This window comes from Myotis yumanensis, unplaced genomic scaffold (genome assembly GCF_028538775.1).
Source record: "Myotis yumanensis isolate MYYU_CA2020_CCGP unplaced genomic scaffold, mMyoYum1.0.hap1 SCAF_1, whole genome shotgun sequence".
NCBI classification, from domain to species: domain Eukaryota; kingdom Metazoa; phylum Chordata; class Mammalia; order Chiroptera; family Vespertilionidae; genus Myotis; species Myotis yumanensis.
In genome coordinates, this window is record NW_027223752.1 from 98,639,222 (window position 1) to 98,659,722 (window position 20,501).

General features: G+C 42.1%; 1 protein-coding gene across 4 annotated transcripts in view; it reads right to left on the minus strand.

Annotated features, from left to right (window-relative positions):
• Positions 1-5,622: 5,622 nt before the first annotated feature.
• MCM10 (minichromosome maintenance 10 replication initiation factor) overlaps positions 5,623-20,501 on the minus strand; it is a 37,516-nt gene continuing 22,637 nt past the window's right edge. For 3 of the 4 annotated variants that reach the window (XM_070428363.1, XM_070428358.1, XM_070428357.1), the window contains exons 14-20: positions 20,033-20,261; positions 18,817-18,961; positions 18,084-18,202; positions 15,873-15,986; positions 13,012-13,157; positions 7,810-7,852; positions 5,623-7,719 (exon numbers count right to left, since the gene is read on the minus strand). In XM_070428363.1, the coding sequence (XP_070284464.1) occupies positions 7,636-7,719; positions 7,810-7,852; positions 13,012-13,157; positions 15,873-15,986; positions 18,084-18,202; positions 18,817-18,961; positions 20,033-20,261 (880 nt within the window). In that variant the 3' untranslated portion in view covers positions 5,623-7,635. The remainder of the gene's footprint in view (positions 7,720-7,809; positions 7,853-13,011; positions 13,158-15,872; positions 15,987-18,083; positions 18,203-18,816; positions 18,962-20,032; positions 20,262-20,501) is intronic. The other variant, XM_070428366.1, reaches the window with a different exon arrangement.

Below are 20,501 nucleotides of genomic sequence, written 5' to 3' on the forward strand. Positions count from 1 at the left end.
ACCTGAGACCCAAGCACGTGCCCTGACCGGGAATTGAACCGGCAACCCTTCGGTGGGTGACGCTCAACCAACTGAGCCCTCTGGCCAGGCATGAATTATCTTCTCAAATCCCAAACTGAGGGGTGTTGACCTACCACCCCTGAGTGACAGTTACTCACACTGATTTGGGTGTTTGAAAGCTTGAACTCAGGAGTTCTATTCACTATTTCCTCAGCATGGCTCAGCAGTCACATGAAGAACAATGCAAAAACAATTGTTTTTGTAAAACCACTGTCTGAGCCCAGGTGCTTCTCTGAAAAGAGTGTTAAGGTTCAACTGTGGTTTTTTTAATTGCACCAATCAGAAGCCAGGGTTACAGCAAGGCCAGTTGTAACCCAAAGTAGAAAACAGATAGAATTGAGTTTTGGTATCATCTGCTTTTTCTTCATAGTGCCTTTCTTAGTTTGTTGGGACTGTCATATCAAAGTACCATAAACTGGGTGGCTTGAAACGATACACATTTATTCTCTCACAGTTCTGGAGGCTAGAAATCTGAAATCAAGGTGTTGACAGAGCCATACTCCCTCCCAGGCTCTAGAAAAGGGTCCTTCCTAGCCTCCTCCAGCTCCTGGTAACACAGGCTTCCTGGCTCACGGCAGCATCCCTCCATTGTCACATGGCTTTCTTTTCTCCCCATGTCTTCGTATCACCTTCTCTCTTTCTGTGTTTCTCCTCTTCTTATCAGTCATATTGAATTAAGAGTCCATCCTACTAACCTCATCTTAACCTGGTTACATCTGCAAGGACCCTATTTCCAAACAAGGTCACATTCACAGGTTCCAAAGGTTAGGATTCCAGCAAATATTTGGGGGAGGGGGGTCACAATTCAGTGCTAGCAGTGGCCCCTTCCTTCTCTCCCAACCACTCTGCCTTCCTGCCCCAGACTCAGCATCTCTCCCACTTCTATCCTTGCTCTCCACTCCCTTCAGGAATTCCACACTAAGAACGCAGAATAACGTACACAGGCACCTCTGCAGAGTCCCAGCCCTAGGGAGGATAAAGAAGACCCTGGGTGGAAAAGAGCATCCACTCTTGACCTCTCCCTGTCCCCACCCCTGGGCCCTCTTCCTCCATGCTGCAGTGGTTCTCAACCTTCTGGCCCTTTAAATACAGTTCCTCATGTTGTGACCCAACCATAAAATTATTTTCGTTGCTACTTCCTAACTGTAATGTTGCTACTGTTATGAATCGTAATGTAAATATCTGATATGCAGGATGGTCTTAGGCGACCCCTGTGAAAGGGTCGTTCGACCGCCAAAGGGGTCGCGACCCACAGGTTGAGAACCGCTGCTCCACGGCCTGCTAGTCCAGCCTGCTTTTGAGGTTGAGCTTCCCGTGCACTATAGGGCAACTTTCCCTTTGAGGTGGGGCTATTTATTAGATCAGGATACTTTGCAACAAGTGCATGTATTTTAAAGTAATTTTTAAAGATTGTTAAAATTTTTAAAAACATTCTGGTAATAAAGCGATTATGCATTTTCCAAATCACCTTTATATATGGTCAGCACTGTAGGTTGGTAACCCCAACTTAGGAGGGGGTGTCTGTTTTCACACACCCATTGGGCAATAGAGGCAAGGCAAAGCATTGCTCTCTCCCCCCGCCAGGAAACAGGAGCCACAGTCTGGTCTGTTGTAGGAAACGCTGACACATCCACATGCCTTCTGGCAAGGCCAGTGAGCAGGCGGATGATGGCTAAAGCATTCTCAGTCCAGTCGCCACAGCCTGTGTCTCAAAAGGTCTGCCCTGTCCACAGGAAGAAACACGGGGGGAGCGGGGCACACGGATGTCAAAACCCAAGAATGGTCTGGGTGTGGGGCCAATTTAAAAGAACAAAACAGCCTGTCCTTGCCTCTTTAATGCCCACACTTGGAGTGCTGGCTCTAGATAAACAACTAGATGGCACAAACGGGCCCCCTTATTTCTCGCAGAAATAAGAATTCTATTACCTCATTCTACCCCTGTCTTTAACAAGGACCCTATTATACTTCAGGGTTTTCAAATTCCACCCAGAATTCCTTCATTAAAGCCAATCACAGTCATTTCCTGGGCAGGGGGAAGAATGCCAAAGGTAACAGGACCTGGAATCCGGGCAGCCACATTCAATAGGAAGTTAGTAATGGAGCAATCTGTATTTTTAGAGACTGGCCTTGTTGAAAGTGTGGTCTTTGGGACATTCTACCCCCTAGTTCTTTAGTGGTTTCAGGTTAAGTGGCTCAAAACAAAGTCTACAAAGGATGGACTGGTGAAAACTCATTTTTTATTCACTGCCCCCCCCTTTTTTTTTTTGAGTATGTGTACTCCAGGGAAGATATTGCAACTGATTGCATCATGTGCCTTTATTTAGATTTTTTGGGGGATGTGGCAATTTTCATGACCCTGAATGATTTTTAAAATTTAAAAAATTTGTTAGATACTTTTTATCAGTTTCATTTGGTTGGGTTATTTCATTTCTAATTCATTTTCAGCCAACTAATGTTCTAATTCTTTGGTAAGGTTTTCATAATTTGAAAGTTCTTAAGGCAGGGGTCCTCAAACTTCTTAAACAGGGGGCCAGTTCACTGTCCCTCAGACCGTTCGAGGGCCGGACTATAGTTTAAAAAAAAACTATGAACAAATTCCTATGCACACTGCACATATCTTATTTTGAAGTAAAAAAACAAAACGGGAACAAATACAATATTTGTATTTGCATGTGGCCTGTGGGCCGTAGTTTGAGGACCCCTGTCTTAAGGGATTTGTTCCAAAGCAAATTGGTTAAATATGGAGGATCTTGTTCACAGAGTAATCCAGCTACACTCTGTGATCTTATCATGTTCTTCGGCTGCCTCCTGCACGCCCCGTACTGGGGATCGAGCCCGCAACCCGGGGAACGTGCCCTTGACTGGAATCAAACCTCAGTCCGCAGGCCAAGGGACGCTCTTATCAACTGAGCCAAACTAGCTAGGACTGTTCTAACACTTTTTAAAGGTTTGCCCACTTTCCACATTATTTTGATATTTTAAAAAATATTTTGAATGTATGCAAAGTGTAAAAAATGTAAAGGATGAAAAGGAAGTGTCCTTCCCTGTCTCCCAAAGGAAACAGTCATTCCCGAGTCTTGAGTATTCTTCAGTGATCTGTGCACATCTGGGTATCTAGCTATACTTTTTCCATTTTTATTTTTTAAACTTCAAAATTCATTTTTGACCAATAATGCCTACTTTACTATTAAACAAATTTTCTACCATTAAAAAATCTGTATAATTAATTTATATTCAAGCAGTTTTCAAAAAGCTTTCTCAGATAAAAAGCCTCCTACAGGAATGGTAATGTTTGAGGGGAAGTGCCTGACAAAAACACTTATTTAATGTGTAAAACAAAGGTGAAAAATATTTAGACAAGTTCTCACTAATTTTCACACTCTAATAATGCAAATTAAACTACAATTTCATGTTACCATGCACCTATCAGAATGGTTAAAATTAAAATGCCTATCAAATACTGGTGAGGATGTGATGTGGAGAAATGGAACTCTCATACATTACCAGTGGGTATGTAAAATGGGACAATTACTTTGGAATATAGTTTACCAGTCTCTTACAAATCTAAACATACACTTAGCATCTGACTCAGAAATCCCACTCCTATTTTCCTGAGAAATGAAAACACATAGCCACAGAAAGACCTAACATTGGTAGCAGCTTTACTCATACCTGCCCCATAGTGGGAACAATCCAACCCAGACACATTCATTGGGGGGCATATCCACAGTGAAATACTCAACAATAAAGAACGAATTGCTGATACATTCAAGAACTTCAAAAATATCATGCTAGTCTGGCTAGTGTGGTTCAGTGGTTGAGCATTGTTATGAACCAGGTCATGGTTCGATTCTCGGTCAGGGCACATGCCCAGGTTGCAGGCTCGACAACAGTAGGAGGCATGCAGGAGGCAGTTGATCAATGACTCTTTTTCATCATTGTTGCTTCTATCCCTCTCTGTGAAATCAATTTAAAAAATACTATACTAAGTGAAAAAAGCCAGATATGATTTCAATTTATATGAAACTCCAGAAAAGACAGACCTAAATTATAATGACAACAGACCAGTGATGGCCAGGGACATGGAGTGTGGACTGGGAAGTGGCACGAGGCAACCTTTTGGGGTGATGGAAATATCTTCTATCTTGCTTATGGCAATGGTTATATGGTGTACCTATTTGTCAAAATTTAGTGAACTGTACACTTAAGATGCATGCCTTTTACTGTGTGAAATTCAGACCTTAATTTTAAAAAGTAGCAACAGAGAAGTCTTTGCTTGTGCAATATTACTATAGACTTGGTTCCAATCTTAGTTTCAACCCATAATTTTCAAATCACTTAACCAACTTCCTAATCTGCAAAATGGGGACACTACTAATTATCTGTAGTCTTACCTATTGCTTTTATTTGTAACTCCAGAATCAGTACTTATGGTGCTTTTGTGGTCACTGGTGGACACATACATGTGCAGAGCAACAAAAATTTTGACTTGCCTAACACACGATCCCAGCTGAGGTCAAAGCATCACTCTTGTTCAGCTACCTTAAACAAATATCCTTTTTGTGACATTCCTCACATTTTTGTGCTTTTGCTTTTCAAATGGCCCCCAAGCAGTGCTGTAAAGTGCTATCTAGTGTACCACAGCTTTTTCACACTGCTGTCAACTTGAATGAGCTGATTTCCTCTTTTGTGTATTATTTTCTTTAGGTGTATTATCTTTCCTCAATAATGGCAAAAATAGAATTTCATTTTTTGAGCCACCCATCCTTCTTGAGAGCTGTATTGTTTCCAAATCTCCACGCATGAGATCAGAGATGTCTGAATTACTTGTAGATGGCTGCTGTGACACAGACTTACTCATTTTAAAAAATTAATGTTATCGGAAATTTAATGTTATAAACATCAAGCTTTACTTGTATCATCATCTATTTCTACACAAAAGCCCAATTTAGGAACTGCAAACTTTGCTGTACACATCAGCCAACGTGTAATGATTTTAAAAGTTGAAAATCTGAAAATTTTTAGAAGTTGAGACTTTTGTTTTCTGTTCTCTTTAGGGCAGATTCCACACCAATTATTACTATTCTTTTTTTAAAAAAATATATTTTATTTTTTTTACAGGGAGGAGGGGAGAGGGATAGAGAGTCAGAAACATCGATGAGAAACATCGATCAGCTGCCTCCTGCACACCCCCCACTGGAGATGTGCCTGCAACCAAGGTACATGCCCTTGACTGGAATTGAACCTGGGATCTACTGATTGTGTAGGTTGGTAACACTGATTGTGTTTCATTTATTTTGACAAAACTCAAAAGAAAGATGATTTTCTTTAAAAAGTCACTTATTTCCTCCAAACAGAAAAAGGCAAAAAAGAAAAAAGAAAAAGAAAAATAATCTATTGTGAAGATCACTTTCTCCACGATTCTCAGTGTAGGACACAGGCAGTTTTGTTCTGTGTACTGAACCTGTTCTGATGGCCCATGATTATACAATAAGCCCTACACTGGCAATGACAAGGTAAGAAAAATTAAACACACACTTTGGTTTTATATGAAAGCATTTATTACATGTTGATAAAGAGGGTAGGATTAAAAGATTGATCTCACTGATTAATCCTATTTTCAATCCAAACAAGTCGCCCTGGCAGCCCACGTACCCCTTCAAGTCCCTGAATATTTTAAGCGGGCGCATGCACACACACACCACCTCAAATGAAAACTCCCCAAGATCTAGTGTAACTGAGCAGTCATTCAATCAGAGGAGGAGAGAAATAGAAACATCAATGATGAGAATCATTGATAGGCTGCCTCCTGCACGCCCCTACTGGGGATTGAGCCCTCAACCGGGCATATGCCCTTTACCAGAATTGAACCCAGGACCCTTCAGTCTGCAAGCTGATGCTCTATCCACTGAGCCAAACTGGCTAGGGCGTCATTATTATATTTTTCAGTCATATTTATATTTTAAAATTTAAAATAAAAAAAAATTAAAATCAAACTTTAAAAAAGGAAGCTGTCAGATTCAGCTCACCATCAGTCTTTATAAGAATATCACACTACTCACATACAAGATTCAAGTGAATATGGACTTGGTTGCCCTTGTTTCCAACAAGAACATGTTCTCACATAGGAAGGGAATTTCTCAACAAGCAACCTGGAGTTCAAGTTCTAGGCAGCTGCTCAGTTGTGACTATTTCAAGTACATAGCTCTGTTCTAAGTTTATGGGACAAATCATCTCTAAGCAAGCCATTAAAAATACCAGTTTCAAGTGGTTTTAGTTCTAATTAAGAATTAAGCATTTTATTGTTAGTTAAAACTGAAAACCCATTACCTTCTGGAAATGAAATACTCCTAAAAATTATTAGGGGGAAGCACAAAGGCAGACGTAGCACCTTTTACCCACACAGTGTGATGAATTTTATTTGACTCTTATATACCTAAATCAACCATCTTGCACAATCACCTCCCGTAATTGTAATGTTCCTACCATAACACCATCTTGGGGAAGTCTAATCTACTTCGAGCGAGAGCTCAAATCCCAATACAATAATCCTACCAATTTACCTGATCTTTAAGTGATATTAGCATTCATTTGGGTCAAATGGTATTTGGAAAGCCAGGTTGCACAGGCAGAGGACTCCCCTAAATGGGATTTTCTGATGATAATTTGCCAGAGCTTGAACTATAATTCTTGATGTATATAATAAAGTACATGTGCAAATCCCAAACTCCATTTATGGGATGCTTCTGTTTTTCAGTCATGCTTCATAACTTCTCAAATGTTGCATTCATTTTGGTTAAAGGTTTCAGCTTCTTTAAATGGTATTTTTAAATGAGATTTTTAGGTATTTGCATTCAATGCTCCACAATATGGTATGGGCAGAGAGCCATACAGACAGGACTTGAAATGCCAGTGGTTCGGTGACTTAATCAATTAAAAACAAACCAACGAAAAAACCAAAACAGAGGTAATGTAACAGAAAGAAGGAACCTGGCTTATAATATCAGTATATCAAAACTATATCGCTAAATCAAGGGCAATGATCATAATTATCTAGATGAAAAAAAGTTATATATTTATAGAATATGAGTGCTAAAAGACACATTTCAAGGTCAGTCAGTCCAATTTTCCTCATTTTACAGGTAAGGAAACTGAAGCCCAGAATTTAAGCGACTTGTCTGGGGTAAGCTAAGTTAATTCTTTTGCCTCTGTGTCCATATAAAAACCAGAACTTTTATTGCGATAAAGTGATACTGCACACTCTATAACCCAAGAGATAAAGAAACACAGAATCTCAATTTACCTTACAGTTTTGGGGCAAAAATTTGTATGAATGTGGCCATCGGTACTAAGAACACAGAAGATAAAGATATCTTGACTTTCTACTTATAGGTTGATGTTACATTTGGTGTTTAATCAACACAATGAAGGGGAGTATGTAGGCAAAGCTTGTAGGCTTAACCAGCACTTGTTTTGACTGTGTCAATCAGGAACCTGGGCCACATAGAACCAATCCTTGCTTTCCCAGAACCACAAGAAGCAATGTAGGTGGTGGGTATCTGTCAGAAGTCAGGGCTATTTAAGGCTATTCAGGAATTTGGCATGTTCTTCTCCTCTTGGTAACAGAGTTTCTCCTCCTATTTTTGGACCTGTCTTTTCCTAGAAAAATGAAAGTAGTTTCATAAGAAATGGGTCAATATTATTTGCATGGGTCACTAAAATCAGTCATCTTATAAATGCCATACCTACCTTTAGCATTCTGTCCCGTTCCCATTTGAAGAGGCCACAGTTACTGAAATAGAAGAGGAGATTTACTCAGCAGTCAGATATGGACCCACATACATACAGATCAGGCAGAAGCTGATCAAGGTGACACTCATATTTACAGGCTATGGTCAAATGCTACTGAAAATACACACTCCAGTCATTTCAGAAATGGTCTTCAACTCTGTAATAAGCCAGATACATCAGAAATGGAATTTCTAATGATAGAATGGCAGACTTGTGCACATGGTAGGTGATGAATGCAACCGTGGTTCCTACTGACAGTCACTAAGATGACACTGGGGTTTAGGAAGCTAGCCTAAGGCTTACCCGACCGCTGTCTCTTTTTCTGGAACTAAAAGGTTGGGATAAAAAAGAATTAATCTTGACCAGCCAGCATGGCTCAGTGGGTGAGCATCGACCTATGAACCAGGAAGTCATGGTTTGATTCCCGGTCAGGGCATATGCCTGGGTTGCAGGCTCGATCCTGTGTGGGGCGTGCAGGAGGCAGCCCATCAATGATTCTCTCTCATCATTGATGTTTCTCTCTCTCTCTCCCTCTCCCTTCCTTTCTGAAATCAATAATAATTGCCCTGACCGGTCTGGCTCAGTGGATTAGAGCATCGGCCTGCGGACTGAAGGGTCCCAGGTTCGATGCCAGTCAAGGGCATGTACTTTGGTTGCGGGCACATCCCCAAGAGGGATTGTGCAGAGGCAGCTGATGGATGTTTCTCTCTCATCGATATTTCTAACTCTCTATCCCTCTCCTTTCCTCTCTGTAAAAAATCAATAAAATATATTTAAAAAATGAAATCAATAATAATTAATAACATTGATAATAATACTAATAAAACGATTCAACTTTTTCTGGTCTGAATAATCTTTCCTCCTTTTTCTTTTTCTTTTTTAAATATTTTATTGATTTTTTACAGAGAGGAAGGGAGAGAGATAGAGAGTTAGAAACATCGATGAGAGAGAAACATCGATCAGCTGCCTCCTGCACATCTCCCACTGGGGATGTGCCCGCAACCCAGGTACACGCCCTTGACCGGAATCAAACCTGGGACCTTTCAGTCCGCAAGCCGACGCTCTATCCACTGAGCCAAACCGGTTTCGGCTCCTCCTTTTTCATAATCCAAACAGGGTCACTCTTACTGCTCAAGTGGCCTAAAGATGCTTGTTCTCCTTTTTTAACTTGGTGGATGAGTCCCAACCCTGAGAAGGGATGTGGCTACTATGGGGAAAGTTTATCTTCTGTAGAATTTACTCTGGGGAAGAAAGAGAGGAACAGAAAAGAAATACAGAGAAAACATAGAACTATGTCTTACACTCGGGTCTGGGGCCTAGGGGACTGCCTTATCTGCCTCATTCTTCTTCTCTATCTAGTTTTGTAGTGGAAGCCGTGGCATTTGCCTTTTCTTTTCTTTTTGTAATACAAGTGCCTGACTTAAGCTTTGATTGCTATTTCAAAGAGGCATCCACTTCAAAGATGGCTAACTCAACAAACACATTGCCAGCCCAGCTGCCGGTCTCCCCACATTGAGATTCCTTTGGTTTAGAGACCTCTTAATTTAAAAAATGACCATTTGGGCTACTTGTTTTCTCTTCCTGTGCTTTAAATTCCCCCTCTTACGTTTTAAACTCATCAAGAGTGAGCCTTGGAAACCCCAGGCCCCACCCTTAACCCCAATAAAAGCAGGACCCCAGACCAGTGTGCTGTCTCCAGGCTTTCCACAGGGACCTTGCTGTGTGGCCCCAGGTGTGCTGTGTAATACTTAGGTCTCATCTACACTAATAAAAGAGAAACATGGTAATTAGTGTACGACTGCTACCCTTCCCATTGGCTAATCAGCATATCCTTATGCAAATTAACTGTCAGCCAAGATGGCGGCTGGCAGCCATGCACTGAACCGAGCAGGGAGGCTTGCTTGCTTCAGTGACTGCGGACTCCAACGTTCCCCGCCTCACTTGCCAGCCACTCAGCTGCAACTCTAAGCAACTATGTACTATGTTGCAAATAAGAAGCTAAACAAAACCCCAGAAACCGGCTTTCATTCAGCCGGGATTCATCCAGCCGGACCGCAACACTGTATCGATGTTTTCAGCAGCGAGGCCTCAGAGCTAAAGCTGGCCCAGAATAAAAAAAAAAAGAAAAAAAGGAGCGGTTGGGAGCTTCAGTCACCCGCTTCCGGAAAACAGCCCTCAGCCCCTCACCCAGACTGGTCAGGCACCCCAGTGGGGACCTCCACCCTGATCCAGGACACCCTTCAGGGCAAACCAGCCGGCCCCCACCCATGCACCAGGCCTCTATTCTATATAGTAAAAGGGTAATATGCCTCCCAGCACTGGGATCAGCGGAGCAGCGAGGCTCCCGGCACGGGGATCAGCGTGACAGGGGGCAGTGCCCAAACCCCCTGATCGCCCTGCGGCTCTGTGTATGACAGGGGAGCGGGGCCACAACCTCCCTATCCGTCCTGCTCTGTTCATGACAGGGGAAGGCGCCCCAACCCCCTGATCAGCCCTGCTCTGTGCCTGATAGGGGGGAGCTCCCCAACCCCCTGATCGCCCTGTGGCTCTGTGTGTGACAGGGTGCGGGGCCCCAACCCCCTGATCAGCTCTGCTCTGTGCCTGATAGGGGGGAGCTCCCCAATCCCCTGATTGCCCTGTGGCTCTGTGTTTGACAGGGTGCAGCGTGCCAACCCCCTGATCGGCCCTGCTTTGTGTGTGACAGGGTGCGGCGTCCCAACCCCCGCCCCCCCATGGGCCCTGCTCTGTGTGTGACAGGGTAGAGCCATAACGTCCCCATCGGCCCTGCCCCAAGTGTGACAGTGGCGGCACCCCAAACCCCTGATCGGCCCTGCTCTGTGGGTGATACAGGGTGGTGCCCCAACCCCCCTCCACGGGCCTTGCTCTGTGTGTGACAGGGTAGAGCCCCAACCCCCCTGATGGGCCTTGCCCTGTGAGTGACAGGGGGCAGCGCCCCAACCCCCTGATCGGCCCTGCTCTGTGAGTGACAGGGGGCAGTGCCCCAAGCCCTGATCGGCCCTGCTCTGTGAGTGACAGGGGGCAGCGCCCCAACCCCCTGATCGGCCCTGCTCTGTGCGTGACAGGGGGTGGCGCCGCAACCTCCCTATCGACCCTGCCTTGAGTGTGACAGGGGGCGGTGCCCCAACCCCCCAATTGGACCTACCCTGAGCGTGACTGAGGGTGGCATTGCAACCTCCCGATCCGCCCTGCTCTGTGCATGACGGGGCGGCGCCCCAACTCCCCAATCAGCCCTGCTCTGAGCCTGACCAGGGGCTGCACCTAGGGATTGGGCCTGCCCTCTGCCACTTGGGAGCAGGCCTAAGCCAGCAGGTCGTTATCTCCCGAGGGGTCCCAGACTGCGAGAGGGCACAGGCCGGGCTGGGCCCCCCTCCCCATCCCCCGAGTGCACAAATTTTTGTGCACCGGGCCTCTAGTAAGTAATAAACCTGTATCTTTTCAGAGTTCCCTAATAGTTATTGCTGAAGGGCAGCTTGCAATCATAGTAAGAACTACTAGGGCTGCTCCAGCCACAACATTGGTTATTGATAGGCTGAGACCAATACAAAACAAAGTTAGATGATACTAGTATTACTAAAAAAAAAAAAAAAAAAAAAAAAAAAAGAAAATCACAGTTCTAGTCAGGGGTCAGCAAAAAAATTCAACCCATGGGCCAAATCCAGCCTGTACTTGTTTTCGTAAATAAAGTTTGATTTGAAGAGAGCCACAATAGCAAAGCTGAGTAGTTGTGAAACAGACCATGTGGCCTCGATGCAAAGTGTAATATATTTACTATCTGGCCTTTTACAGAAAGTGTCTGCCCACTTCTGCTCTAGATCTAGAATTGACAAGAGAAAGACCAGAGAGAGCAGCTACTCTTACAAAAATAAGTGTCACCTGGAAGCCAAAAAGGCATCTTGTGCTTCCATTTGTAAGCTGTACTTAACTGCTTATCCTTAATGAACAGAATTTCTCTGTACTCAAATGTTTTACAAAAGTTGTTGTCACAATATTTTGGAGAAGTCGAGTAATATATACCTAGCTACTTAAAACAATTATCTAGAATGAACAATTCACAAATCGGCTCCTGACAAGGTGATGAACTAGTATGAAGTTCAGTTCAAGTCCCCTTCCTCCCAAATCAGACCTGGGATAACTTGAAGTGAGAGTGAAGCATGGGTTTCAGGAAACAAGAACAAAAACCAAACAAGAAACAAAAAGGTAGTGTGAATATTCTGGTGAGATATTCTTGGGAAGACTAAAGGTGATCCTAAAATTGCCTCAAATTCCAAAGGATTAATATCATACAAAGATTATGTCTTTTAAGAATCTTGTAATAAAGTTAGAAATTAATAATAACGAAAATCAATCCTACATATTTAGAAATTAAACATTACTAACCCTTGAGTCCAAAAGGCAATCATCAGGGACATTAGGAAATATATTTAACTACACTTTAGACTGCTAGAGCAGGACTACTTAGATGGAAATGACTGGCAACATATGTCTGTTTATACCAGCATCACCACAAACATGGGAAGACATGGTGGCCATGGCATTATGACAGATACCATGTCATGACTAACACGTGATTATGCAGCACATGTGACGGTAGATACATAGGGTGAGCACCGAATGGACCAGTGATGGTGCACTACAAGCTGCGTGTGATCAGCCACCTTGAACTCCAGAGGGTGTATTCATGGTGTGTTCTATGTGAATAACACCCAACACAATAATAGCTGTCTCTATATCTGAAGTCCCCCCAAAAATAAAAAGAAAACTCCTTAAGAGTAGAGGGAAATAATCCCATCTCCTAGCCCTGGGCATATACACATATTCCCCAACCCATCTTATCCATACTTCATTGACTGATTCAACAAATGTTTCTGAGGACCTACTAGAGCAGCGGTTGCCAACCTTTCGGGTCTGACGGACCACCGGTTGGCGACCGCTGTACGAGAGGTCAGGCAATGTGTAGTGGGGATAAAGCAGTGAAGAGGGCAGGATCCCTTCTCTGCAGGAGCTGTAAGAAGGCACAGAAATAAGGCTTGACTCTCACAAAGAATTGTCCAGTGTTTCAATGGGACAATATCACGTAAGAATTGAAAAAAGGGTTCAAGAAGTCCAGATGGGCCAAGAAACTCCAGGCAGTCCTCATACCTGCAATGCTTTTTGGGAAGCCTGTCAAGGGAGATGCATCTGTTTCCACAGGGACACTTGAAAAACCTTTTTATGCCGTCGTGCCAATGGTAGTCATGTTGCTCGCTGATGCAGGTCTCCAAAGGCTTGAAGTGGGTATAGGCACACTGCATAAAACCAACACACGCAGTCAAGAGTTTTGAAGGAGAAACTTGTGAGCTACGACAGCAATCTGTCCTCTCGTCATGATCCAGGTGCTTGCTAGTGGAGTGACCACCTTATCTTTCAGTTGCCATGAGCCCTGTGATTTCCTGGGTCCCTCATACCGATACCACCCTTTTCTCATGTTTGCCTCAATTTCTAGTCAGGTACTAAGCACACGGTAATCTTGTGACATCAAGACAATAGGAAGGGCAGGGGAAGAAAAATACTGGAAGCCTCTCAATAGCCTGGGCTGGGCTGTCCTGGGCTCACTGCAGTCCCTGGTTACGGGACACTGAAGTACGGGGCCCACTGAGGAAGTGGATCAGCAGCTCGGTCACTTTCTCTTACAAGGCCTCTGAAAGGATATAAGCTTACTAATCCTATTTTTTTAAGTAGCAAAACCAAGACAGATATTAAATAATTCACTTAATTTTGATTCTCAACAGGACTGAAGAGAATAAGAAATGGTGGCTGAAGCTCGAAAAAAATGCCGGGATAGTACAATGTTAATTTCTGCTAATTACACTGAGTCTAGATAAATAATTCCAGACTTTGACAACCTCAACAAGTGCAGAGCAGCCCTGGCCCAGCTGGTTGGAGTGGGGTCTCGTGAAGGTTGCAGGATTGATTCCCAGTCAGGGCACATATCCACATACCTAGGTTGCATGTTCAATCCCTGATTGGGGTGTGTATGGGAGGCAACCCATTGATGTTTCTTTCTCTAAGATAAAAAAGAAAAAAAAAGTGCAGAGCAGAGTGATATGCCAGCTGTCGTAGGCAGAATAATGCTCCCCCACACAAAGACATACACACCTACCAGGTGACTTTAAGATAGGGAGGTTATCCTGGATTATGTGGATGGGGCCAAAGGAATCACAAGATGTTCTTAAAAGTGGAAGGAGGTTTAAGTGATGCCACGAGAGGGTCCAACCTGCCATTGCTGGCTTTGAAGAGGAAGGAAGAGGTCACAAACTAAGGAATATGGATGGGATCTCAAAGCCAGGAAAGGCAAGGAAATGGTTTCTCCTTAGAGTCTCCAAAAAGGAATACAGCCCTGGACTTTAGCCCTGTTAAACCTACACAGACGTCTGACCTACAGAACTGTAAGGTAATAAATTTGTGTGTTTGTTTTTTAAATATACTTTTATTGATTTCAGAGAGGAAGAGAGAGGGAGAGAGAAACATCGATGATGAGAGAGAATCATTGATGGGCTGCCTCCTGCATACCCCACACTAGGGATCAAGCCCGAAAACCAGGCATGTGTCCCGACCAGGAATCGAACCATGACCTCCTGGTTCATAAGTTGATGCTCAACCACCGAGTCATGCTGGCTGGGCAATAAATTTGTCTTAAGCTACCACATCAGTGGTCATTTGTTAAGAGCAGAAACAGGAAACTAATACACTAGCTATGTCCTTAGGTTTGCCACTTTGTCAGAGTAAAAGCTGTCATCTGAGGTAAAACCTTTACTTATTTTCCAAGGTCTGAACTTTCTTAAGGAAGCCCTTTTAGTTGTGGCTGTTTCAGGGCCACTTCCTAAATGTAAAGGAAAATCTAAGGCTTTAGAAAGAATAAAGATATAAAAAATTGTTTTTGGTAAGCTAAGCCTCTTCCTCCTCTTACATGCAAATAAGGCTGACTAGCAGGCAGGGAGAAAATGACTGGTAATGATATAATATAGTGCTCAATAAGAGCTTTTTTGGGAGCCAGTTTTAAAAATTTTTTTTTTTTAAATATATTTTATTGATTTTTTACAGAGAGGAAGGGAGAGAGATAGAGAGTTAGAAACATCGATGAGAGAGCAACATCGATCAGCTGCCTCCTGCACATCTCCCACTGGGGATGTGCCCGCAACCCAGGTACATGCCCTTGACTGGAATTGAACCTGGGACCTTTCAGTCCGCAGGCCGACGCTCTATCCACTGAGCCAAACCGGTTTCGGCAGTTTTTTAAAAATTTGATTTTTTTTTTTTTGAGAGAAAGAGAAAGAAACATTGACTTGTTGTTCCACCTATTCATGCATTCATTGGTTGATTCTTATATGTGCCCTGATTGGGGATTGACCCTGCAACCTTGTCTTATGGGAACAACACTCTAACCCACTAAGCCACCTGGCCAGAATGGGGGTGGGGAGTCATTTTTAAAATAATGTTGAGAAATAGGGAATTTATTATTTCTCACAGACTTAGGATAAAAATTCTGCAAACATAGACAATAATACAATTCACACTGCCTTGGGATTCAATTTAGTAAGTTAAGCCCTGAGTAGAAAGAGACAACAGTAATTGGTCATATCATGATATCCCAGATCAAGTTGTTCAACCAAGGTCCCAGGAGCTGTGATCTGAGGATGTATAAGAAACTTGAGAAACACGTAATAACTTGGGTCCAATGGGCAAAGGGGAAGAGACGTTAAAGGCTTGTCTGCAGAACTGGGAGCTGAGGTCAAATGAGAAGAAAACCTCACTACAAATGCTCCCCCTTATCAGAGCTCACTGGACAGTGGACATAAAGCCAGCTCCTGGGCTATCGTAACAGTTTTGTTTCCAGTGTAAATAAATGGCTTAAGCAAGATCTGGTCACAAGATATGGCCCCACATCCCATAGATCACCATGTTCCGCTGAGTCACAGCAGCACAACACAGGGCCCACAGTCAGACCGTCCTCCTGCACTCACCATCTTGCATGTCACCACTCGACATTTCACTTCTTTGATGTTTCTCATCTTTTCTTCCATTTGTTCTTTTTTCACCAGTGGCTCAAAATAGAGTTCTTGCAGCTCAGCCTCGGCCTGAAATGGCAAGGCATACAGGAGACCTTTACCAAATCCAACATATACTCAGACAACAGTTCAATAATAGAATGGAAGAAACTTCCTGTCAATGAGGACCACTTGATAATAGCTTGGTAAATGCAAACCAAGAGATAATCATAAGTAGACACAAATTCTTGACATGCAAAAAAAGGGTACAAGAGCATGTGATTTTTAAAACACTAAATACAAACTTAAAATACTACCATTACTAACAGTGTTACCATGTCAAGTGTGCACCAGAAAGGAACTAGTCCTACTATCCCAATACAGACTCCAGCTATGGAAGGTACTCAATGCCTCCCCAGCAATGACAGCCCACTCTATTTTATACTCTTCTCCAGACCAAGTACTTGTTAGGAGCAATCCTGCCTGTTTGGAACAACAGGGAGGAGATATGAGGGCAGTGAGATATTTTTTAAAAATATACATATTTTATTGATTTTTTTACAGAGAGGAAGGGAGAGGGACAGAGAGTTAGAAACATCGATGAGAGAGAAACATTGATCAGCTGCCTCCTGCATACTCCCTGGGGATGTGCCCGTTACCAAGGTACATGCCCTTGACCGGAATGAAACCTGGGACCCTTCAGTCTGCAGACCGATGCTCTATCCACTGAGCCAAACCGGTTAGGGCGGCAGTGAGATATTTACAGCAGAATGTGGTCACAGGTCTGGAGTTAGTGCAGCTAAGACATAAAGTCCCAGGGTCTTTGGTGGCCACAACAGGAAAGAAGTTCAGCTCTACAGTCATTTGAACATCTTTCCTGATTTCAAGTCCAGAAAAAAAGATATGATATATAACCTTCTTGTTAGTCATTTGCTAATCAAAAGAATAGCAGATCATTTAGAGTAGTGGCACTAAATGGGGGTGATTAGTGCCCCCAAGAGGACATTTGAAAATCTGTGGGCCTTAATCGGTTTGGCTCAGTGGATAGAGCATCGGCCCTTGGGCTGAAGGAAGGTTTTGGGTTCGATTCTGGTCAAGGGCATGGATCTTGGTTGATGGCTTGATCCCCAATAGGGGGCTTGCAGGAGGCAGCTGATCGATGTTTCTCTCTCATCGATGTTCCTAACTCTCTATCCCTCTCCCTTCCTCTCTGTAAAAATCAATAAAATATATAAAAAAAGAAAAAAAAGAAAATCTGTGGGAACACTTTTTTGTTATCTCAATAACTGCTACCCTTGCTATCAGCAGGGGCCAAGGCTGCTAAGCTATCTGCAATGCACAGAACAGTCCCCCATACAACAAAGGGTTTTCCTGAATGTTCTTCAGGACATGTGGATGAAAATTCGATTATCACCATTGAACCTAATTGCTTTATATCAAACCCTACAATATGTGTGCATGGTTTTAATATACACTGAATATTCTAAGAGTGCATTTAGGCAACTCTTATGTATATGGAGGGACAACTGCACATTGGTGTCTTCAAAAGTTTCCCAGGATTATTCACCATTTTAGTTTTTTTAAAAAAAATCCCATTTTGAAAGAAACAGGCCCATGGTATTTATTTAAGTTACTAAGAAAACACATCTTTATGAGTCTTCCTTAATATCTGTCTCAAATATTTACAACACTTATAAATCTAACACTCTACTTCATACTTCAATATTTCTTCTAGGGTGTTGTGTCCATGTACTTACATAATAAAATACATATTTTTAATATAAATATTTCCCTCTTTCTTTTCTACATTACATTTTAGATATTAACATTTCAATAAAATTCAACTAGTTAGGTGATAACATCATCATAAATGTTATTTCAGGATAATAAGGGAACAATACAAAATACTTATTGTTAAAAAGGGGCACTGGAGTGTTTGGGTTGATAGCTGCTGATTTAGAGCATTTGAAATGCCAATATAAAAATATTTGAATGGAAAAATCCCTTTCACATTGCAAGGCAGAAAACAGTAGATAGTGGTGATCCATTTAAAAAAAAATGTTAAGTTCACAAACTGACATGCAGCTACATCCTGGTTGAGGTAAAAGAAACAAATTCTTAGTCCCACAACAAAGCACTGCGAGTCTGAATGGCAGCTCTACCATCTTTAATCTTTTGAGCTCTTACCTCCTTTAGGATTCCTGTGTGCTTCGATTTTGCTTTTAGAATTTTCTGAAATTCTTCAGATTCCAGGTAGGCAAGCTGTTCTCTCCTTTTTTTCCTGGCAGGCTCCAATTCATCCTCAGCTAGAGGAGAAAGAAAAAGCATCAGCCGGTATAGCCCACCTACTGTCATAAAAGAGTGGGCCTTATCCACTCAGTTTCCTTCATTCTCTCTGTCTCTGCCCACCAGTCCCTTCAAACTTAATTCACTCCACTAGCTACCAGCAGAGGAAGGCTCTTAAGAAGCGAGCTGAGATGCAGAAACTAGAATATGGGAGGCAGCAAATTTGACCACTGAATTAAAATATTTTTCACCTTAAAACAGGTACACTGACCATGAAAATAGATAACAAGTATCCTATTTACAAACTGATGTTAAAATGACATTGCCAACTTCAGTTTTTAAAATAAAAATAGGGCAATTCTAAACAAAGGAATTCTACTTCTTTCAAAGTAAACCTTTATATATATATATACATGCAAAGATCCAATGAGTAATCCTTTATTCAAGTTTTCAAATAGTACATACTTTCAGTTTAATGCAATTATAAAAAACAAACAGTTCCAGTTGTGGAAATTCTATTTAGGTATTCTACCTAGAGGTAAATTGAAATAAAATAATAACTTGATATCAGAAATGCTGGTTATGGCTTAAACACTTCCTTCTCTTTCACTGTGAACTCTGAAATTTGCAGTACCTTGCGGAGAGAATGTGGTATTCTTTTCTACACGTGCCTTCACTTCCAGGACATCCTCGGGGTAGTTTTTCTTCTTTTTAATGCTGTTTGGGTCTGTTTTTGAAAGAATTTGGCCTTTTGCCCTTAATTTGGTTATAGCAGCTAACTAGAAAAAAAGAGGAGGGGGAGATAAAAATCTAAACAATGAGATAGGCATTTGTAGCTCCATATCCCTTTCCAGTTATTAACCAATGAATTCTGGCAGCTCTCAAATATAAATTGGCAAAATATCTTCATTTTATTTAACATTACTACTATTATTAAAATTTAAAAGTATGGGAGACAGGTCTTATAACGTAGTAAATGAAGTCTCAGCTTATTTAAATATCGTAAGTTTAACATCAGCTAGTCTATAGGGTTCTAGACCCCTAGAGGAACCACATAAACATTTTGGAAATTTGTTTTAGAATCAGACAGAATTAGGATAGAATTCCAGCTCTGTCACTTACTAGATTATAACCTTAGTTACTTAATTGTTCAGCCTCAGTTTCTACATTTCTAAAACAGGGATGATAGCACTTCCCTATCTTTGAGGGTTGTGTGAATGAAATGAGATAATGCATGTGAAACACATACTTGGACACAAAAAATAGCATTGGCACATCTATCACAGGGACAGTAACAGTGATGAAGACATGCAATTATTATTACTGTAGGTATAGCTTTGGCTTACAGCTCGCCTTTGCCTTCCATGTGGTTATTGCTGCTACTACAGCAAAGAGAAGACAACTCAAAACAGGGTGACTCAGGAAGGGGAGTGGTGGAACGTGCTGAGCAGTGGGGTTTTGAGCACTTCCACTTCAATCCGAGCAACTCGGTTATTATGTGTAAGATTTCTTTTAAAGGATTCTTTAAGCCACTATTTTACCATCTTGCCTCAATAATTTCAAGAATTTTTTTCCCTAATGCAAGTATCTCCAGTTATAAAACAGTATCTTCTTCTAGGCTATCTCCTTCAGCCTGACAAGTGTTGAGATAATGGCTAATTTTCTTGGACTAAATTAATGGCATTATGTTGACATCATTATCATTTAAAATTTCACTGACTTTAACAATCATGATCAATAAATAGCTACTGCATGGCTGTCATTCCTGATCATAGATATATAAAGTGAGAAACTCCAACTATGTCTATGAAAAGCAAATTCAAACACTGAAGAAAACAAATACCAGTTACCTTTTTGGCTTCTGCTAAAGCACTCAGTTTTGGTTTTGGAGGTGGTGACTCATCGAAAAGGAGAACATCATCTCCTTCTGAGATACCTCGCCCCAGCCTGGGCACCGGTGTGGGTGGGGTTGCTCCCAGCCTGGGGAACTCAGCCCCTGTTGGTGGAGACCGAGGGGGGGGCTGTCGAGAAGACGACGGCACAGCTGGGCTCGAGACCTCATTTGAGCTTTGTAAAAATCTTTAAAGAAATATGCAATCACACACTTTGCAAGCACAAAGTAACAGACTGAGAGACTGCAGGCAGGCCACTAGCTGATGAGTAGTTGTCAATAAAATTTCCCTTCCTTGGTTAATAATTCAGATTAGCATGCTATTAAGAAGAATGCTAGTTTCATTAACTCTTCACTCCTCAGTTGTCTGATTTTTCATTGAAAAAGCTCTAATTGTTTTACCAGTTTAGAACTGATCACTATTTTTT